The sequence below is a fragment of the Rhinolophus ferrumequinum genome, chromosome 20 (genome assembly GCF_004115265.2).
Source record: "Rhinolophus ferrumequinum isolate MPI-CBG mRhiFer1 chromosome 20, mRhiFer1_v1.p, whole genome shotgun sequence".
Classification (NCBI taxonomy): Eukaryota; Metazoa; Chordata; class Mammalia; order Chiroptera; family Rhinolophidae; genus Rhinolophus; species Rhinolophus ferrumequinum.
The window spans coordinates 22,641,435-22,662,303 of NC_046303.1; the positions used below are offsets into that span (position 1 = coordinate 22,641,435).

The 20,869-nt window shown below is 35.8% G+C and overlaps 1 protein-coding gene across 4 annotated transcripts in view; it reads left to right on the forward strand.

The window, feature by feature from the left end:
• Positions 1–20,869, forward strand: part of CRPPA (CDP-L-ribitol pyrophosphorylase A) — a 216,795-nt gene that overhangs the window by 52,952 nt on the left and 142,974 nt on the right. For all 4 annotated transcript variants that reach the window (XM_033088857.1, XM_033088859.1, XM_033088860.1 and 1 more), the window contains 2 exons: positions 8,132–8,236; positions 14,489–14,534. In XM_033088857.1, the coding sequence (XP_032944748.1) occupies positions 8,132–8,236; positions 14,489–14,534 (151 nt within the window). The remainder of the gene's footprint in view (positions 1–8,131; positions 8,237–14,488; positions 14,535–20,869) is intronic.

A 20,869-nucleotide genomic window follows, 5' to 3' on the forward strand; every position in this document is an offset into this window, starting at 1 on the left:
AGCTTGGAAGCAGAGTCAATTTAGCCGTCCCACAGCTGTGTGAGTGAGAAAAGTTTATTGCTACATGCCACTGAGATTGGTGTGTATTTAGAAGGAATATGATTGCCTCTGGGGAAGACAAATTAAGGTGAAGGGGGTGGGGTAAACTGTTTCATAACTATTCTTATATGGATATTTGCTTCTTGAAACTGTGTACATTTGTAACTGATAATATATGAACTAACATTCATGAAATAAGAAAACAGATTATATGATTGATTTGTAGTTGGCGTTTGTAAAGGAGATCTAATGGGTGGACAAGGAGATTGAGGTAGTTGAGGTTCATAATAAAATTTTTCATGCCTTCAACCACAGTCTCCTTGCTGATCAGGGCAGTGTAAGTAATTGGAGGTTTTCTAACACAGATCAAATGGAGGTTTTCCAACCAAGAGCAGATTGAGGTTTTACAGGGTTGGTTGCCTCAGTGAGATAACAGGTCAACTTTAATGAGAGTGGAGAGTAAGAGAAATGATGGATGGAGGTTCTGGAGAGACTGAGTTACAGAAAAAAAAAAAAATCAGAGTAGATACAGGTAGAGGTGAAACCAAGTTTCCAGGTTTGATTACAGATATTTGTTGTTCAAGTGAAGATAAAGGTCAAGGAAGCTTCTAGAGTATTTGTAAGTTGGTGCACATAGACCTTGAATTCAGCCAGTATATTGTCAGTCATTGGACAATGTAATCAGATAGATGTAAATTCTAAGAAGGAATAAAAAAAGTTAGATATCAAAAACACTAGTAGAAATGAAGATTACCTTTATTTTTTTAGTAGACTGAACACAGTGAGGAAAGACTGTCTGAGCTTGAGGATATCTCAGTAGAAACTTCCAAAACTGAAAAGCAAAGAGAAAAGAAGACTGGGAAAAAAACACAGAAGAAAATATCCAAGAACTATGGACAACTACATACTCATAATGGGAATACCAGGAGAAAGAAAAGAGAAAGAAAGGGAATATTTGAAGCAATCATGACTGAAAATTTCCCCCAAATTAATGTCAGATACAAAATCCGCAGATCCAGAAAGCTTAGATAACACCAACAAGGATAAATGCCAAATAAATTCTACCTAGGCATATGATATTTAAACTGCAGAAAATCCAAGAGACAATCTTGAAAAAAGACAGAGGTAAAACACCTTACCTATAGAGGAGCAAAGATAAGAATTACATTGGACTTCTCAGAAACCATGCAAGCAAGAAGAGAGTCTGGAGTGAAATATTCAGTGTTGAGGGAGAAAAAAACACAACCCTAGAATTTCTACTCTTTCAAATTATCATCCAAAAATGAAGGAGTAATATAAGACTTTCTCAGACAAATACTGAGGGAATTTGTTGCCTATACACTTGCCTTCCAAAATGTTAAAAGAAGTTCTTCAGAGAGAAGGAAGATGATGTGAGTCAGAAACTCAGATCTACAAAAAGAAATTAAGAAGGAATTAGTAAAGGTTAAAGGAAAAGATTTAGTTTTCTTGTTTTTAATTGATCGCACAAATAACTTCAAAATGTAAGAGCAACAGTATACTTAATGTATGCTTATGCATGTATATATGTATGTTCGTTTATACCTTTGTATGTTTATGTATAAGTGAAATGAATGAGAGCAATGATACAAGGAAAGGAGGAATTAGGGATATTTATTTTAAGGTACTTGCACTACCTATGAACAGTGTTATTTAAAAGTAGACTTGGATGAGTGGTAAATGTATATTGTAAACTCTAGGACAACGACTGAAAGTAAAAAAAATAAAATAGTATAACTGATATACTAAGAAAGGGGAAGAAAGGAGTCATATAAAATGCTCAATTCAAACCACAAAAGGCAGATAAGGAAGAGAACCAAAGAACAAAGGGCCACAAACATAAAACAGTAACAAATATGGTAGATATTATCCAACTATGTCAATTACTTTAAATGTTAATAATCTAAATACACTGATTTAAAGGTAGATATTATCAGAGTGGGTTAAAAAAACAGGATCCAAATATATATTATCTACAAGAAATTCATTTTAATTAGAAAGGCATACATATTAAAATTAAAGCATTTCAGAAAGATATACCATGCTAACACTAAGCAAAAGATAGACGTAGTTATACTAATTTCTGACAGAGTAGACTTCAGACTTTATCAGGGATAAAGAGGGATATTATATAATGATAAAGGAGTCAATTCTATAAGAGGACATAAAAATCCTTAGCATTTATGTGCCTAACAACAGAGCCTCACAATACATGAAGCAAACCTGATAGAACTGCCAGGAGAAGTGAATGAATTCACAATTAATAGTTGGAGTTTCAACAACCATTTATTATAAATGGACAAATCCAGTGGGCAGAAAAACAATAAGGACATAATTGAACTCAGCAATACAATTAATCAATTGGATATAATTGACATCTATCAATTACGTCATCCAACAATACCATTCTTTGCCAGTTCACATGGAACATTCACCAAAATAGATGTAAACTCTAGGACACATTCTGTGTCATGAAACACACCTTAACAAATTCAAAATAATAGAAATCATACAAGGTCTGCTATCAGATCACAATGAAATTAAACTAGAAATCAATAACAGGAACACAGGTGGAAAAGCCCCAAATACTTGGAGATTAAACGATACACTTCGAAATAACAGATTGGCCAAAGAATAAATCTCAAGAGAAATTGAAAATATATCTTCAACTAAACACAAATGAAAACACAACTTATCAAAATTTTGGAGTGAAGCAAAAAGGAGTACTTACAAGGAAATATATAGCATTGAATGTATATATTAGAAAACAAGAAAAATCTAACCAGTGATCTAACATGCATATTAGGAAATTTTAAAAAGAGCAGATTAATTTCAAAGTAAGCAGAAGAAAAGAAATAAAAGAACAGAAATCAATAAAAAAGAAAATAAAAATCAGTAAACAAAATCAACAAAACTAAAATCTGGTTCTTTGAAAATAGTAAAATCAATAGGCCACATTAAGAAGAAAAGAGAGAAGACTCAAATTATTAACATCAGAAATCAAATAGGAACCCCTTTACAGAATAATGGGTATTAAGAGGATAATAATAAAAAAAATATTATGAAAAATTCTACATCCTCAAATTTAACAGCCTAGATGAAATGGACCAATTCCTTGAAAGACACAATCTGCCAAAACTCACTCAAGAATTGACAATCTGAATAAGCCTGTATCTATTAAAGAAATTGAATCAATAGTTGATAACTTTCCAACATAGAAAGCGCCAAACTCAGATGGATTCACTTGTAAATTCTAACAAACATTTTAGGAAGAAATTATACCAGTTCTCTACAATCTGTTCTAGAAGAAAGAAGCAGAGGGAGGACTTGATAACTCATTCTGATACCAACCTAATATCAAAACCAGACAAAAAACATTACAGAGAAGGATAACTACATACCAGTATCTCATGAACATAAATGTAAAAATTCTCAACATAAATCTGTATTAGCAAATTCTATATTAGTAAATAGAATCCAATGATGTATGTAAAGAATTACAGACTACAACCAAGTAGGATTTATCCCAGGTATTATTAGTAAAATATCCCAGGCTCCTCGCTGCCATTGTTGGACATTTCTGACATCCAAGATGTCAATTCTTATACCATTCTATAAACCAATTCTAGATTTATATGGAGAGATAAAACACCCAGACCAGCCAATGCACTATTGGAGGAGTTGAACAAAGTCAGAAGGCTGAGACTACTCGACATGAAGAGTTACCATAAAGCCATAGTAATCAAGACAGTGTGGTATTAGTGAAAGAATAGACAAGTCAGTCAATGGAACAGAATAGAGATCCCAGAAATAGACTCACATAAATTAGTCAACTGATCATTGTTAAAGGAACAAAAGCAATACAATGGATCAGAGATTGTCTTTTTAATAAATCTTGTTGAAACAACTGGACCTCCACGTGCAAAAATGAATCATAGACCTAAATGAAAAACATAAAACTCCTAGACGATAACACAGGAGAAAACCTAGATGACCATAGGTATGGTGATAACTTTTTAGATACAACACCAAGGGGGATGATTCATGAAAGAATTGAGAAGCTGGACTTATTAAAATTTAAAACTTCTCTGCAAAAGACATTTGAAAAGAATGAGAATACAAGCTACAAATTGGGAGAATATATTTGCAAAAGACATGTGATACAAGACTATTGTCTAAAATATACAGAGAACTCTTGAACTCAACAATAACAATATGAACAATTCAATTAATAAAAGGTTAAAAGACCTGAGCAGACACCTCACCAAAGAAGATATAAAGATGAAAAATTAACATTGAAAAGATGTTCTAAATCACATGCAAATTAAAACAAAAAATGAAATATCACTGCACATGTATGAGAATGGCCAACATCTAGAACATGAACACCTACTGCTGGGGAGGATGTGAAGGAACAGGAACTCTCGTTCCTTGCCTGTGATTATGCAAAATGGTACGTCTACATGGGAACACAGTTTGACCATTTCTTACAAAAGTAAACATACCCTTACCTTATGATCCAGCAATTGCACTGCTTTGTATTTATTCAAATAAGTTAAAAACTTATGTCCATGCAAAACACCTATACATGAATGTTTATACCAGCTTTTTTCATAATTGCTGAAACTTTGAAGCAACCAAGATGTCCCTCAGTACGTGAATGCCAACATAAACTGTGGTATATCCAGACAATGGGATATGATCCAGTGCTAAAAATGACCTATTAAGACACAAAAGACATGGAGGAACCTTATATGCATTATACGTAGTAAAAGAAGCCAATCCGAACAGGTTATGTACTGTATGATTCCAAGTATACGATTTACGGAAATGGCAAATCAATGGAGATAGGAAAGAGTTCATTGGTTGCTGAGGATTTAGGCAGAGAGGGCATGAATAGGAGGGACACAGAGAATTTTTAGACCATGAAAATGCTTTCTGTATGATACCATAATGATGGATACATACCATTATACGTTAATGACAACCCATAATCTGTAAAAGACTAAGAGTGAGCCCTAATGCAAACTGTGGACTTTGGGTGATGACAATTTATTGGCAGGTTCATCAGTTTTAACAAATGTTCCACTCTTGTATAGGATTTTGATAGTAGGGGAGGCTGTGAGTATATGGGGGTATATGATATATGGGAAATATCTGTACCTTCTGCTCTACTGTGCTATGAACCTAAAACTGCCCCCAACTCAAAGTCTATTAAAAAACTCAATAAAGAAAGATCCTATAGGAATTAAAATTCTGTTGTGACCTTCACTGTTTATAAAAGTCCATATTCTGTCTTCAAATAGGATATATAGCTTTCTTGGGACCATAGTTTTATATTGACAATCATTACCTTCGAAATTGTGAAGAAACTGTTCCATTGTTTTTTAATTTTTATTGTGGCAATTAAGAAGTCTTGACCACTTTGGATTTCTGCTTCTTCATAAGAGACTTTTTGTTGTTGGTGTTAATTGGGCTTGTATTTTCATCTATTAGCTTCTTTATTTTATAAGAATTTTTCATTTGGAAACTCATTTTCTTCATTGCTGCAATTTTTTTTGAATTGTTTGGTTGCTTCCTTGTCCTGCCCTTTTCTGTTCTTTCCTTCTGTATTTTTTATTTTCTCTCACATTGGACATTGTGGTTGTCATTGATTATTCTTTTCTCTCCTGTTTGTTTTCCTGCCTTTTAAATATTATCCTGTCGTATTTTATAAGTATAAAAACTTTATTATTCTGGGCTTATTAATTCTTTTTTATTAACTGCATAGTTTCTAGTTTCTCCAAAATCCTTTGTTTGTTTTTCTTTTTTCATTTATCATGTTTGAGGTTCTCCTTGGCTTTCAGTTAAATCTTGGCTTTCTGCTCTTGCTATGTGCTGGAGATCGGTTGGACTTGGTGAGTGTTGTAGTGGGGCTCGTTGACTGTGAGCTTCACTATAACATGACTGGGATAGATGATACTTTGGGGACCTCGGACAAAGTGTCCGTAGGACTTCTCCCTGGGGAGAACGTTGTTCTACACTGTTTTGGGCTCCAAGTTTAGGGAGGCATAGAGTTTCTCAGCATCTGTGTGTGTGTGTGTGTGTGTGTGTGACCTCAGTTCTGATGGGTTCCAGAAAAAGTTTATCTGCTTTTTCCTTTGTTCCGAAGTGAGCCTAATTTTTTTTCCAGCTTTACATACCCTAGACAAAAGTAGAAATCATCATCAATATTCTGGAGAAACAGGAATTCATAATTTCCTTTGCCGTTAAGCATGAATTTTTTTAACTTACTGTGAAAGCAAGGTTTTATTGCCAAACAATGACCCAAACTTCCCTAAATAGCTGTAATATTAGTCTATACAATGAATGACAAATTCAGACTGCTCTTTCTGCCAAGATTACTCAGCCTCTGTTTCTGGTATATATTTCATATATACGTGACCCATAATTTTCCATGCTTCGCATTAACCCTGGGGACTGGAATCCTAAAGACTTATGCAATTTATAGGCCATTGCCATCTTGGCTGGTATATCTCATGGCTGGCAGGAACGTGGCATCAAGTAGTATTCTTACCCCACTGGCTGATACGGGAAGGAAGTCACTGTTCCTATGGGCTCCTCTCAGAATGCCTTTTGTGAGCACTTTTAAGACTCCTCCACAGATGTGTTCAATATCTTGTCTCTGGAAAGAGTTAGGAAAAGGTTGATTGCTAGCCATCTTTGGGATTTAACTATGTGTTAAAGAGAAAACTCTGTTTACTGTATATGCATCTCACATACAATTAGATGAGACTGTGCAGATGTGGGAAGTTCAAAGTGGAGGTTTACCAATATTCATCTTAACTTATTTGAATGTAACTACTGCTCGTAATACTGCATTAAAAATGAAAATAAGAAATATGTCACGGTATGTAGTACATCAGAATAGAAGATTGAAATGGAGACTGTTCTGGTCAATTTGGGACTGTGTATAATTGATTGTTATAGTTTCTTGTCCATTAACTTCATGAACAAATATAGTTAGGACTTTGTAACTTCCTGTATGATGAAACAGCATTGGCAAAGGATGCTAAATGTCATAATTTTATTTGTTGCCTTCTAGCAGTCTTTGGATACTGTACATGGATAACTGTTTCTAAAATGCAAATCTACCAGATGTCTGAAACTGCTGTATCTTTGTGTGGTGGCTTTGCCTTAAGGGTATCACTCTCCACCAATTTTATTCAGTCTTTAAAATGAGACCAGAAACCACTTCCTCTGCTAGGCCTTCCCTGATGCTGTCACATAGAATTAAATATTTTATCTCCTTATCTACCTCCCTCTAGGTACTCTTCTAGTGCTACATCTATCGCATTCTGTTGCAAAATATTTGTTATAGATCTGCCTCCCCTTCTAGACTTGAGTTCCTTGAGGACACAACATGTCTCATTTATGCTGGTTCTTAATACAAAGCTTCGACATGATACGCAATCAGTATTATTCAGCTGAATTATATTGTGTTGGTGTGGTTCTTCTTAAAATGCTTAAAAATGGTTTTTGTATTTTACTAAACCTATGAGAAGCTTTTACATTTTTCTCGTAATGAAAGACTGATCTGTTTCCATGTTCAGAATAAAAACATAAATCCTTCCAAAAAGATATATTGATATTTAACATATTAAGATGAATAAGAGAACTGTGACCTGCAAATATAGATTGATATAAATATAAGATAGGGGATTTGGAGTTTTATGAATACATATATTTGCTAAATCAAATTCTGGTATGGTAATCCTCAGCCACACCTTCAGGCATTTTAGAAACGTATTTGGAAAGGTAGTTTATGAGTGAAGGAAATAAAGTGTTATATTTATCTGACACCTGAAACTGTTGAGGAAATTCAAGACTATGATTGCAACATTCTTGTTTTCTATTGGCTTTTAGGGCACAGGGAAAATTATTTTGTAACTTGATTAATCAGTAGCTAATTAAAGAGCTTGCACATTCTCTTGGCCCTTCCTTTTCTCTATACAACTGAATATTAAATAAATGTTTTAGTTTTCTTTACAATTATATTTTAACTTGTTATTTGTTTTGTTTTTTTCCTACCCAGTGTAGTGACTATGACCTGGAATTTGGAACTGAGTGTTTGCATTTGGCTCTAAAATACTGTCACATTAAAGCCAAACTTGTGGAAGGATCACCTGATCTCTGGAAGGTAATGGAGTTGGTACTTTGCTCAGGGTCTCATCTGTGCTTTTGTTCTTCCTGAAGACACATACTGCAAGCACAAACATTTTCCAGGCCCTTTAGGAAATGGAATAGTATGAAAGCACTTGGTTTCGTACTGAAACAATATTTCTAAGAGAAGGGGTGTGTGTGTGTGTGTGTCTGTGTGTGTGTGTGTGTCGGTCCATATATTAAAGAGTTAAAAAGGGTCTCACTGGGTTTTCTAAGACACGAAAGTATGGTATCATTTCTATTGCTGGGTTTCAAGGAAATTCACTTTGACATAACTTTTTCAAACAAATTCCTTTTAGCCAATAATATTGTTCACAATCTTTTCCTTGTATGCTGCATATATCCATTTACTTTACTCTGCTGTCTTACACTCCAGTGAGTTAAGGATGCGACACTACTTCCCACAATGGCAGCATTTCCTTTCAAGCCCTGGGATGGGAGCTCCAACTTAACTGAGTGGAAAGAATATCTGCACAGTTCTGACCGTGGGGTGGGTAGCTGGACCCACTCACTGCCCTCATTCAGGACTAGGACTCTTCCCTGTGGCAAGCATGACAAACTTCTTTCTTTGTGGAGGGAATGAAGTGGTCATACTATAGCTTCCTTGAGCCAGGGGGTGTTTTACAGTGTGACTCTCTTTTGTTTCATTAAGTCGGAATGTGTTGAATTGGACAATAATATTCTGAAATAGAATTGTAAGGTCATTGCATAATTTTGAAGTAAGTATATTATTGTTTTTGAAATATTGGATGAAATCTTTATAAAGCATCCACCTAAATCTGATTAATAAAATTCTTTCTTACGCTAAGATTATATTAACCCAAAAGCATATTTCCTCACTGACTTAAAACAGGAAGCCCTATGAGTTGATTAGGTATTTTGCACAGTAACGTGACAGGCCTTGATGCTTGCTGAAATCGTCTCATACATACTTAAATTGTTCTAAGATCACAGAATATTGACATGCCTCGATTATTGCCTGGTAGAGAAAATTCATGCAGTATTATTGCTCTCTTAAGAATATCCAAAATGTCATCAATGCAGCAGGCAAACAATTTATTCATTTTGTTTATTCTTTGTTATCTATGGCTCAGATGGTGATATACATATTAATTGTGAGGATTTGGGTAATTACCAATTAGGTGTTTTGTTAAAGTTCCAGACTCACATTTCTGTAGAACCCCCTTTGACTCTGCTAGACTTCATGTGCAGGCTACATAAAACAAAGTGGAAACTCTGTGATGTTACATTGCGACTAACATGTCCACGACACTTTCTGGCTGCATTACTGACGTCTTAGTGTCTGTGATTATTTACCTCTTGTAGGTATTCTGAGCCTTCTGCAAACTTGTAAAGCATCCTGAGGTCTGCAGATAACAGGAAAGTTGCACAGTACTCTTTGAATTTTCCATTTCAATATTTTTTGGGGTGCAATCTCATATTTCACTGCTTTCTCCAGCAGCACAGAATTAGTCCTCACATCTTGGCACTCTGCTCCTCTTTTATGTACAATACATGTCAGTGCACTGAGGCACTGACTGGCCTTTCCAAGTGCTTCTCTTTGTTCCCCTGTTCCATCGTTTTCATACGTGCTGTTGTGGATTGAATTGGTCCCCACCAAAAGTCCTAATCCCTGGCACCTGTGAAAGTGACTTTGTTTGAAAAGTCTTAGATGAGGTCATACTGGTGTAGAGCAGGCCCTGCATCCAGCTTATGGGAATAGGAGAAGAGATGCAGACACGAATAATGGGGAAAGCCAGTGATGATGGAGGCAGAGAACAGAGTGATCCATCTACCAGCAAAGCAGAGCAGAGTATGGCCGACAACCACAAGAACCTAGGGCGAGGCCAGTAAGGATTCTTCTCTAAACGTTCCTGAGGGGGAAAGGCCCTGCGCACACCTGGACTTCAAACTTCTAGCCTCCATTGCTATCAGAGAATAAATTTCTATTGTTTTAAGCCATCCAGTTTGCAGTTGGTTTGGCAGCCCTAGGAAACGAACACACATGCCAAAGGGTGACATACTCTTAGTCCCCCAGGGATCATCTTCCTAGTATTACTATCCAAACTGGGAGGGTGAGAGGAATTCCCACTCTTATGAATGATGTTTGAATAATGATGTGCCTCAGTGGGATCTTGGATCCTAAAGGGGCAAGTCATACAGTGGATTGGGCAAAAAATCTTTCACATGACAGTTACGAGGTCTTTCTTTAGGTACCATATTGATTCTGTTGATTGAGATAAAATTATTTTGAGTGCAAATATTACCGTTGTTTCAGGTTCCCTCATTCCTTCTTCTGCCTCCTGTTTCATCATCATCCACCTTTATAATTTTGATGTTTTCTTAGGTATTTATTTAACCCTATTTAGCCTCTTTTGATGGCATTGAGTTATCCTTAGTGAAGGCTTCTAATTTAATTAATTTGTGGTCTTACCGTTTTGTATGGATAAGGAGTATTAAAATTGCTTTTAAACCAAAGATCTTCTGGAGCCTGGAGGCAACAGTTTCTTTTTCAAGTCACCATGCAGGGTAGAAGACACCCCCATGAATGACCAGCACCTCTCCTCAAAGAGCGACCAAGCACAGAAGTGTGCAGGACTGACTCCCGGGAATAGGGATTGGCTCTTGTACTCTCCCCGAGTGGTGGCCTTAGTGGATACATACTAACTTTGGTGAAATTTCATCTAGTTTACAGAAGAACTTCCATTGCTTTAATTTGTAGTTTTTGTCCCAATATAATTAAATACTCAGTCACTTACTACACTATACAGACCTAATTGAACAGACTTCTTGTTTCTAACTGTTAAAACCATCCTCAAGGCATGAAAGATTTATAAAAGATTTATAACCTGTTATTTGAGAAATTCAACTGGGTCCCATTGTCTGAAAATGCTTCTTTAGAAGGAGTTTCTGAAGTGTTTGAATCACATTATTGAAATGGCTGCCTTTTGAATACTCCTCCTTTTTGAGGCTGACTTTTTAGATCCTAGTGTCCCTGGCATCTTCGTTAAGAACAAAAGAAACAAAATAGTCTCACTTTTGGCTTTTTAACCTCAAAAACACAATATAGTGCCATTGTTTCTTTTTAGGAGTTTTCATATCATTATCCAGTCTAGAGGAAAGAATATTTTCTACGTAGATGTAATTTAGGAAATGGAAATAAATATAATAACCCCCAATCTAAATTTATATCTAATAAACATTTTCTATCTTTAAAATTTAAGATTTTTTCTGGCTTTTAATTATTGGCATTACATATTCATTTTCTCAGAAGGTGAAAAATGAGAGAACAGTTCAGTGTAGCCAACCCGACTTGGCTCTGAAAAGTCTGTAATTTATGATATTGAGTGTCAACACAGATGGGGCAACAAAAAGTAGGTGTGACAGTGTTTTCTGGAACTCATCTTGAGGTAGCTGAGAGAGCCCTGCCCTAGGAGTTGGAGGACAATTATCTCTGTGGCTCTCAGTTTCAGGTTTCCCTTTCATCGAAAAGAAAAAATCCACTCCCCCCCACCCCGCCCAATCCCTCTCCCTCTCCCTATTCCTTTCCTTCTCCTTCTTTTTCTCCCTCTCCCTATCCGTCGCCCTCTCCCTCTCCCAATCCCTGTCTCTATATATCTATCTGTTAGCTAAACACTTTTCTCAGATGAAATATTGCACAGAAGCGCAGTCAAAGAAAACAGAAATTGAGCTTAACTAGTTGAGTGGTACATGTGGGGCTTAGAGTCTCAGCTGCACAGAGCACCTCCCCTGGTCTCCAGGTGGCCCCTGAGGCTCAAATGGCACAGTGTGAAAACACGGAAATAGAGGATTGAGGCCCACTTCCATCACTGCAGAGCTGATGTTTTTGTAAAGTAACTCTTCCGTAATGTGTTGTGCACGGTCAAAGAAAAACTACAGATCATGCTGACAGAAGAAAATCAACTTCAAAACTGATTATTAAACTGTTTTTGAAATTAGAAATCAGAAAAGCCTTCCCATATTACTGTAAGAATTTGACAGAAAAAGTAATTCAATTCAGAGCTACAGTTTCCATTATTATTCCCTTTGATTTATGTAAAGTGTTTTATTGAGAAAAAAATAAGGCTGTTTTAAACACAGTATTTTACAGGTTTGTAAGAGATATTTTGTAGTTTATTTTCATTAAGTCAGTGTTTGAGAATTGTAGTTGAGGTATTCAGTAAGGTTTACATAGAAGCTATTAATAAAAATCAAAGGCTTTAATCAGTATATTGTAGATATCCACAGCGTACAAGGAAAAATAGGAAATTTGTGAGTCTTTCTTGTTTATACAGCTAATAATTTAATACTAGTGGAGAAAGGACCTTTAGGTGATAAAATATGTATTTTATTCTTAAGACTGACTCTGATGCAAAAATGTTAAGTCTTGCAAGTATGCTAGAAAAAAAATAATTTTAGTATTTGAGACCAAATTTTCCTTAACTTTAAAAGCCCATCATTAAGATTTGTTTGGGAAAAAAATGTATTTGCACAATTATATTTCAATTTGGAATGCAGTTTTACCCCTCAAAGAAAGCAGGAAGGGATAAAAAATAAATTATACTAATTAAGCATCTTCTTGGTTTACCCTATACAGCAGACAATTCTTTTACGTTGGTGCAAAAGGCATTGCGGTTTAAAAGATTAAAAGTAACTGCAAAACCGCAGTTACTTTTGCACCAACCTAATAGGAAAAAAAAACATTTTCTTACTTAAATTGCTTAACACTTAAAATGTTTCCCATTTAAACATTAAGTCCTGATTGCGGATATCTAGTTAACTTTTGATTTTCAAGCACACAAAAGAAAAACATTTTATTCAATTCTTAGAAGAAATATTTCTCCACTAAAATGTAGCCTTCACATGTTAAGAGTGTTGCTTATTCTTTTCATTGCTCTATTCCCAGCACGTAGAACAAGACCTAGAACACAGTAGTTACTTGATAAACATTTGTTGAATGAATGAATGAGATCAATACATTTCTTTAATTTAGTAAAATGCATAGTATGAACTTTTAAATGTGTGTCTTTTAATTTTTTTCCACCCAGATATTAGAATTACACTGTAGATTTGTAACTATGGAACTAGTTTTGGTTGGCGAGTGCTGGTTTTAGAGGTAATGTAGCAGTGTCACATTTGACTTAAATAAATTGGTTGAATGCTTGAGCAACTATCCATCTGTCTTACAAGTTAACTGCTACTTTAACTCTGGATTGTAAGGTATAGTTTTGGGCCAGGACTTACCTGCCGGGATAAAGGCACAGCAGAAGCATCTCTTTTGGAGAGAAGTGTCCTGAGCCACTTGAGCTGGACACAGTTTCTGTATAAGTCTATTTATGAGATAATTTCGATGGAAAAAGTCTGAACTGTAGATGTGGAATGGTGCTAAGTTGATGAGCACCTCTCAAAGTGGGTCATTAGACCATTTGTATCATAATCATCTGGGCACCGAAGGCTTTACAGTATTTGTTAATACAGTTCGTTGTTTACTATGTTTTTCAGTTCTGTGATATAGGAGAACTAATTCTGCAGTGCGATGCAATGCTACTGACATGTTCTATACCTGAGCTCGCTGGCTGTGGTCTGGAAAGTCTCTGCCTCAGGACCACGTCAGGTTACATTGCAAGGAGCAGATTATAATTGCAAGGAGGCTGTGTGTTCTTAAGGAAAGATCGTGATTGTCCTTATGGACATGGTGGTACCCTACAGACTCTTTTTATGAGAGCCATGTATTAATAAAAACCTCACAGGGTGAACCTTATCGGGCTATGTACAGATATACTCAATTCAGAAGGAAGTCCCTTGTTAAAGTGAATTGATCTTTGAAATTTCCTCATTTTAACTAAAAAATGCAATTTGGTGATTTTTGTTCTACTTACCTTATATTCCTTTCGACATAAAACCTTAATGTTAAGTAATAATAATGCTAATACTTTTAAACACTACCGCATTTTCTTTGACATGGTACTTCAATTACATTAATAAGATTTTGGTAAACACTGCCATATAATACGTCAATTTATTTAAAGATGTTGAAAACAAATCTTCAACCATTTGTAGACACAGAATACATTATTTTGAATTTGCTAATGTTGTTATAATATAGAAATTGTCAGTATTATGTGTTTATAGTTTCTCCAGAATCAAGAATTTCCTTGGGGGCTTAATTTTATTGCTTTCACATTCCTTCCTGCTCTGTTAAGTCTAATGAGGTTTATCTGTCCTTTAGGTGACCTACAAACGAGATCTGTATGCAGCGGAATCGATTATTAAGGGTATGTTTGGCCTTGTGACTCTCAGTTCTTGTGTTTCAAAAATGTAAGCCAGTTCAGAATTTCTCATGACTTGTTAAGTCCCAGAATTCTCAGAAGTATAAATGCCTGTAGGCCATGGAAGTCTGATTTTCCTTTTTGAAAAATAATTATGTTTTATTTTATTTCCTGCTTGTGAAATATACTTATTATGATTTATGTTATGTTGGTTTTACTTTTTATAAAGGAAATGCTTAATTGAGAAAAGTATGGGATATCGGCACTATTAGAAGTAAAAACATATTTCAATAAATGTATAAAGATATTGTATTTTACATTTACTTTTAAGAGGCCTGACCCTCCCTCTTCCCCCTTCGCTGTCATATTTGTACATTAGATAGCACCTTCCATATGAGAATATTTTTTTCCAAGAATCAAGAAATTGGACTGGATTATTTTTTAATTCCTTTCTGGTTATGACAATGACTATAATTTTGTTTTGTAATTTTGGATGTCACATAGGTAATAACTCCTACTTCACTTTTTTCATCACTATGACTCTAAGATCTCAGCTCTACCGAGACAGTTTATTTAATAATCAGCAATTATTTATTGCTGTGCTTAACACTGTGCTAGGAATGGAATGATGATGCACACGGGGCATTCATTCTGTGTGTTTTGCAGCCTCCGTTGCTTAAATCAGGGTTTCTTCATCTTGGCACTACTGGCATTTTAGGCTGCGTAACTCTTGGTTGAGGGGATTGTTTCCTGCATTGTAGGTTGTGGAGCAGCATGTCCAGTCTCTGCTCACTAGAAGCCAGAGTCCTCTTCCACCGCCCCCCAGGTGACCAAATATGTCTCCTGACAAATACTGGGGGTGCCAAAAAGTACATACAAGTGGACACTTGGTCAATGTGGCTCAAGCACTAGTTCGCTGTAATAAGTGTCTGGACGCTGATGGGAACCACTTTGAGCACCTCTTGTAATTGCAGAAGTCAAATGTGACTTGCATTCATCTTTTGTTATCGGTATAGAGTATTACAGTTTACTGAGTATATATTGAGTATATATACTGTTTTCCTTTCTTAGAATGCGTGTACATATTTTTGGCACCCTCTGTATATGGTCCTAGCAAAAATTAGAGGGGTCCACCCCCAATCCTGAAGCAAGTGTGGTGATTTACAATGTTAGTAACTGACTCCTTCAAAAATCGATTAAGGACAGAATTATGTGTTCAGGTTTTGATTGAGAATGAACTTGTGAATTGAAACTTCGAAGTTGAAAAGAAATACTGAATCTGAATTCTGAATGCATCAGTTTTAGGGAAACTTATTTAACAATCAATTGGCTTCATATTTAGAAAACTGAAATCTTTTCTCTGGTCATGACATTCTATATTTATATTTCACCCTGAATTTTTTTTTCTGGCTTTTAAGAATATTGTGTTTCCAACCATTAATGTACTGTAATTTGTGTATCTGTGTGTCTGTGTATGTAAACAGATCACAGAGAGTTATAAATCAAAATGTTGACATATATTTACATACGCGCTAGGCGATGTTTAAACATTACTCTGTAGAAGTTGGCTAAACCATGATGTGGTTGAGTTACATTCTCAATACAAGGCAATATAAAACTCAGTTTGCTTTCTTTACAAAGTCATATCTCTATTACCTAGGTAAAATGGAAATTATCGATTTTGTGAATAGTTGGTAAGTGGTTCAACTGAGGATTCTATACACTTGTGCCTATATGTTATTAGAGCAGGCTTCTTATATGTAAAAACCTACATTTTTAAGTGTAATCTCAGGGGCTATCGTTTTGGAATTGTTTGCAGAGAGGAATTGTTTTTTTCTTATCTAGGTAGCATGGTCTACTGTGCTCCCTTTGTTTTTAAAGCATTTAAAAGGGATTCTACTTGTGTTCTCAGGGAAAATAATCTGTCTGACTGGATGTTAACAGCTGATTTAGTCAACAATCTCCAAGAGCTTCTGTATGCCCTAGGATTTGCATTTCTAGTAACTCTCCAAGAGATCCTGATATTGCTTGCACACTTTGAGGACCTCTGCTCTGGGGCCTTCCTACGCTCAGTGTGGGCCTCTAGACCAGCCGCATGGTGATTACCTGAGAACTTGAATGCAGAACGTCTGGCCCCACCACATTAAATTAGGACGTGCATTTTAACAAAAACTTGGTCGATCAGTTTGTACATTAAATTCCAGAAGCATTCCTCTAGGCTGCTCTTCACAGTCTTTTATAATTAATTTCTTTCCAAATCCTATCTTTAATTTTTTTTTTTTAATTAAAGTTTATTGGGGTGACAGTTGTTAGTAAAGTTACATAGGTTTCAGGTATACAATTCTGTAATACATCATCTATAAATCCCATTGTGTGTTCACCACCCAGAGTCAGTTCTCCTGCCATCACCATATATTTGATCTGTTTTACCCTCATCTACCACTCCCTTCCCCCTTGCCCTCTGGTAACCACTAAACTATTGTCTGTGTCTGTGAGTTTTTGTTTTTTTCATTTGTCTTGTTCCTTTGTTGTTTTCAGTTTTATATCCCACATATCAGTGAAATGTTATGGTTCTCTACTTTTTCTGTCTGACTTACTTCACTTACCATAAGAATCTTAAGATCCATCTATGTTGTCGCAATGGCACTATTTCATTTTTTCTTATAGCAGAGTAGTATTCCTTTGTGTACATATACCACAAATCGTATCTTTATTGCACTAAGAACTTGAAGTCTTCCTGTGCTCTCTCAGCTCCAATTCTCATTTGCTCAGCTGAGATTGTCACCTACTTCTCAGGTATGACTTGTGCTCATACTACCTCTAAGGCCTAATAGTAGAAATACTTCTGGGCATAGGAAAAAGAAAACCCTTGGATTTTTAAAAATAAAATCCCCAAATATAATATGGCATAAAGCTGACGAACTATCTGAGCTGCATATTCACCTGTTCGCCTTTTCTTAGTAAATGTCAAAGAATTTTTCTAGGCACTTCCGTTACACAACATTTATTGGTACTTAGTTAGTGCCAGGCATTGTTTAAAAGCTTTCTGAGTGTTATTTCTTGCCTCTCCAAGAACTCAGTGGTTTAAGTAGTATTGTAGTTTCCATATTATGGAGTAGTCAAGGGTTCTCAGCAAATACGTATTTAAGAAGGATAGAAAAACATTCTTCAATACAGATTTCTACCTTAGGCAGCTGACCTCTTTGTATAGCTATCCTCCCTTTTATTCCTTAAGCAGAGATTGTTTAGATTCCTCTGTATGAAATCCTTGAGGTACATGTGTTTTGGAATTTGGAATACTTGGTATTTTCCAAAGCTACTACATTATGTCATATATTGTGTCACATCACCAGTGGGACTTGGGACCTCACTGCATAACGAAGCTTGGAATGCATGAATGTTTACATTCAATGCAAGAGTAATGACTGTAGAGTCTCTAGCCAGTTCAAGTTCAGGACTGATTTTGCCACCAAACTTATATATGAAAACAATTCAAAGAGTTTATTTTAAGACCTTTTTGGATTTTAGCATTGCCCATAACTTGGTGAGAACCTCTTTTAGATTGTGATTCATTGAAGGAAGAAAAATATCTATTCTTTTTTTCTTTTGTATCCTCTAACATTGAGGTGAATTGAATTGAGTGACATGTTAAAGGGTAGGGCTACATTTCTTAACTTAGACTCTAAGGGCCTTAAATTATGAGAATAGGTGTCTTTCCCGCCTACTTTACCACTCTACCTGCTTCCACCAGGTGCATATTCGCATCTAGTAAACCTATTCTTATATTTATTTTGTTATTTTCTTTTTAAAAATTGAGATGATTTAATATTTGATTATGCATTTTGTCACTTTGTCAGGGTGTAAAACCAGGATTTCAAGCACATGGCACGCATGCCAGGTGCTTTGTATATGTTACCTCATTTATTCTTTACAATCATGGTGATATGTAGATATTATTGTTCCCATGTGCAGGTGGGAAAACTGAGACATAGAGGTATGAGGTACTTTCCTCTAGGTCACACAGTAAAAGCACGATCCACAATTGAAAGCCAGGTCTGCCTTTTCCTTACGTCTGACTCAGCTCTGGGACTTGGCCCCTTTGCACCGCTAGGCAGGTGGTGGCTCATGCTGACCACTAAAACTGATTCTGCGCTCACTGTCTCTCTTTGGTGGGTACAGCAAATGGCTTATGAAATTCAGCCTGCCCACCCCTAATTCTGTTCGGTTACACCTGTATCTTCAGTTGGTTTGATGAATAATAATCACACAATTGAGACTGATGTTTTCTGCCAGATCTGTGCTAAGCACACAGCAGTCTTCTAGAGTGTAGGAAAAACATATAGCATTGAAATGGCAGATTTCTAGATATGGCCAGAAAAAGTATAAAAATTAAAATTCAAAATCAGAATAATACTTATAAAATGATTGGTTGGGTACTGGTTAGTTTTTTTTCTTTTTTCTTTCTTTCTTTTTTGTTTTTTGTTTTGTTATTCTGGTCGTTTCATGTTTCTCCAGCCATAACAGTTTTTCCTCTTATAGGATGCAACTGCTTTTCATGGTGTGAAATGAGTGCTTAGTATTCTGTAAGCCATCCTTTTCTGAGCTGCTTTTCCACTTGAATACCAATTATTGCGGGTCAAAATATTGTATTTTGATGCAACCATTTACTTAGTTTACTTAGTTTTTGCAGACTCTTTAAAACATTTCTTTGCTAAGGGTCATGTCTTGCAAGAACATTTTGTAGTCCCAAATTTACTTGTCACTGGAACAGCACGTATATTTTGGTCCCTCTTGATTCATGTGCAAGTTCATGGCTTTAGTTTAGTATGGGAATTTTGATGTAACTGACTTCAGGCCAGCTTTGACTAAAATCCCCAAAGGATGGGTTATAGCAAGTCTCAAAATCTGACTTTTATCTTATTAATATTATTAGATAAGTTTTATTTTTAAGCTTAATTTATTTTAGTGTCAGTATATTTGCCTGGATTTGTATTTACAGTAAACTATTCAATAATTGGGAACATGTATGAGGTCTGACAATTAAATTCACGAACTCATCCTAGAAAAAGTGCTACATACCTCATTGCTGAATGTCAATCACTATGGTCACCTTAGAAGTACTCCCCTTGGGAAGCTATGCATTGATGCCAGGGCCTAGTCAACCCTTTAAAGCAGTTTGGGAACTCTTTCTGGAATGGCCATCAGAGCTATTGTCGCATTACCCTTGATGTCCTGAATGTAATCAAAATGTCTTCCTTTTCATATTTCCTTTAACTTCACGTAAAGAAAGAAGTCATTGGGGGGCCAGATCAGGTGAGTAGAGAGGGTGTTCCAATACAGTTATTTGTTTACTGGCTAAAAACTCCCTCATAGACAGTGCCGTGTGAGCTAGTGTATTGTCGTGGTGCGAGAGCCATGAATTGTTGGCGAAAAGTTCAGGTCGTCTAACTTTTTCACACAGCCTTTTCAGCACTTCCAAATAGTAAACTTGGTTAACTGTTGGTACAGGTGGTAGAAATTCATAATGAAGACTCCCTCTGATATCAAAAAAGGTTAGCAACAGCGTTGCAACAAATTCGTGAACTTAATTGTCAGACCTCTCATATCTCTCATATCTAGTACTCTCATATCTGTCTTTTACATAGCTCTCTGCATTGAAAAATGTACAGTTCATCATAAATTTACTGTTATGTAACAAAGCATTATCACTATTCCTTTTTTTTTTGAGGCAGAAAGTTAGATTTGGTCATTTTTCTTTAATGCTTATTCCTTTTAGGCTTCTACTACGAGTGAAATTTAAAACAAACTTTTCTATGGAGTAGTGTGATTAATTGGCACAAGACACTGGGCTGATTGATAAGTTTGTAAACAGCCCCTTAACAAAGAGGGATTGTGCTTTTGTCACACAAGCAAGTTGAGCCCACCCAGGCCTGCTCTGCATGCTCAAACCTACCCAAACGATTAAAGTGATAACAGATGCCAGCAGTAACATACTTTATCTAGACTTACATACGCCGTACAAACAGTCCTAACCCACATTTGATTTAATGTGCTGACCATATCCTGGCAAAAGGATCAATATTCTGTAGTCTTCTAAGAAGAAAAGCCCCTATGGACCTTCGAAGTAAAAGATTGTAATCATTTTCTGCCATCATCCTTCTTCAAATCCTTTAATCTATTTAATTTTGTGGCTCAAGGGTGTTTTTAAACTCACTCTATTTTATTCTTTCCTGGTTTTGATATTACAAACCTAAGTAAATTTGTGCTATAAAGAAGCTTCATGGTGACTCTTTTTATAGGGTGGTTTATAAAAAAATGGAAAAATAAAAGTTAAAATTGAA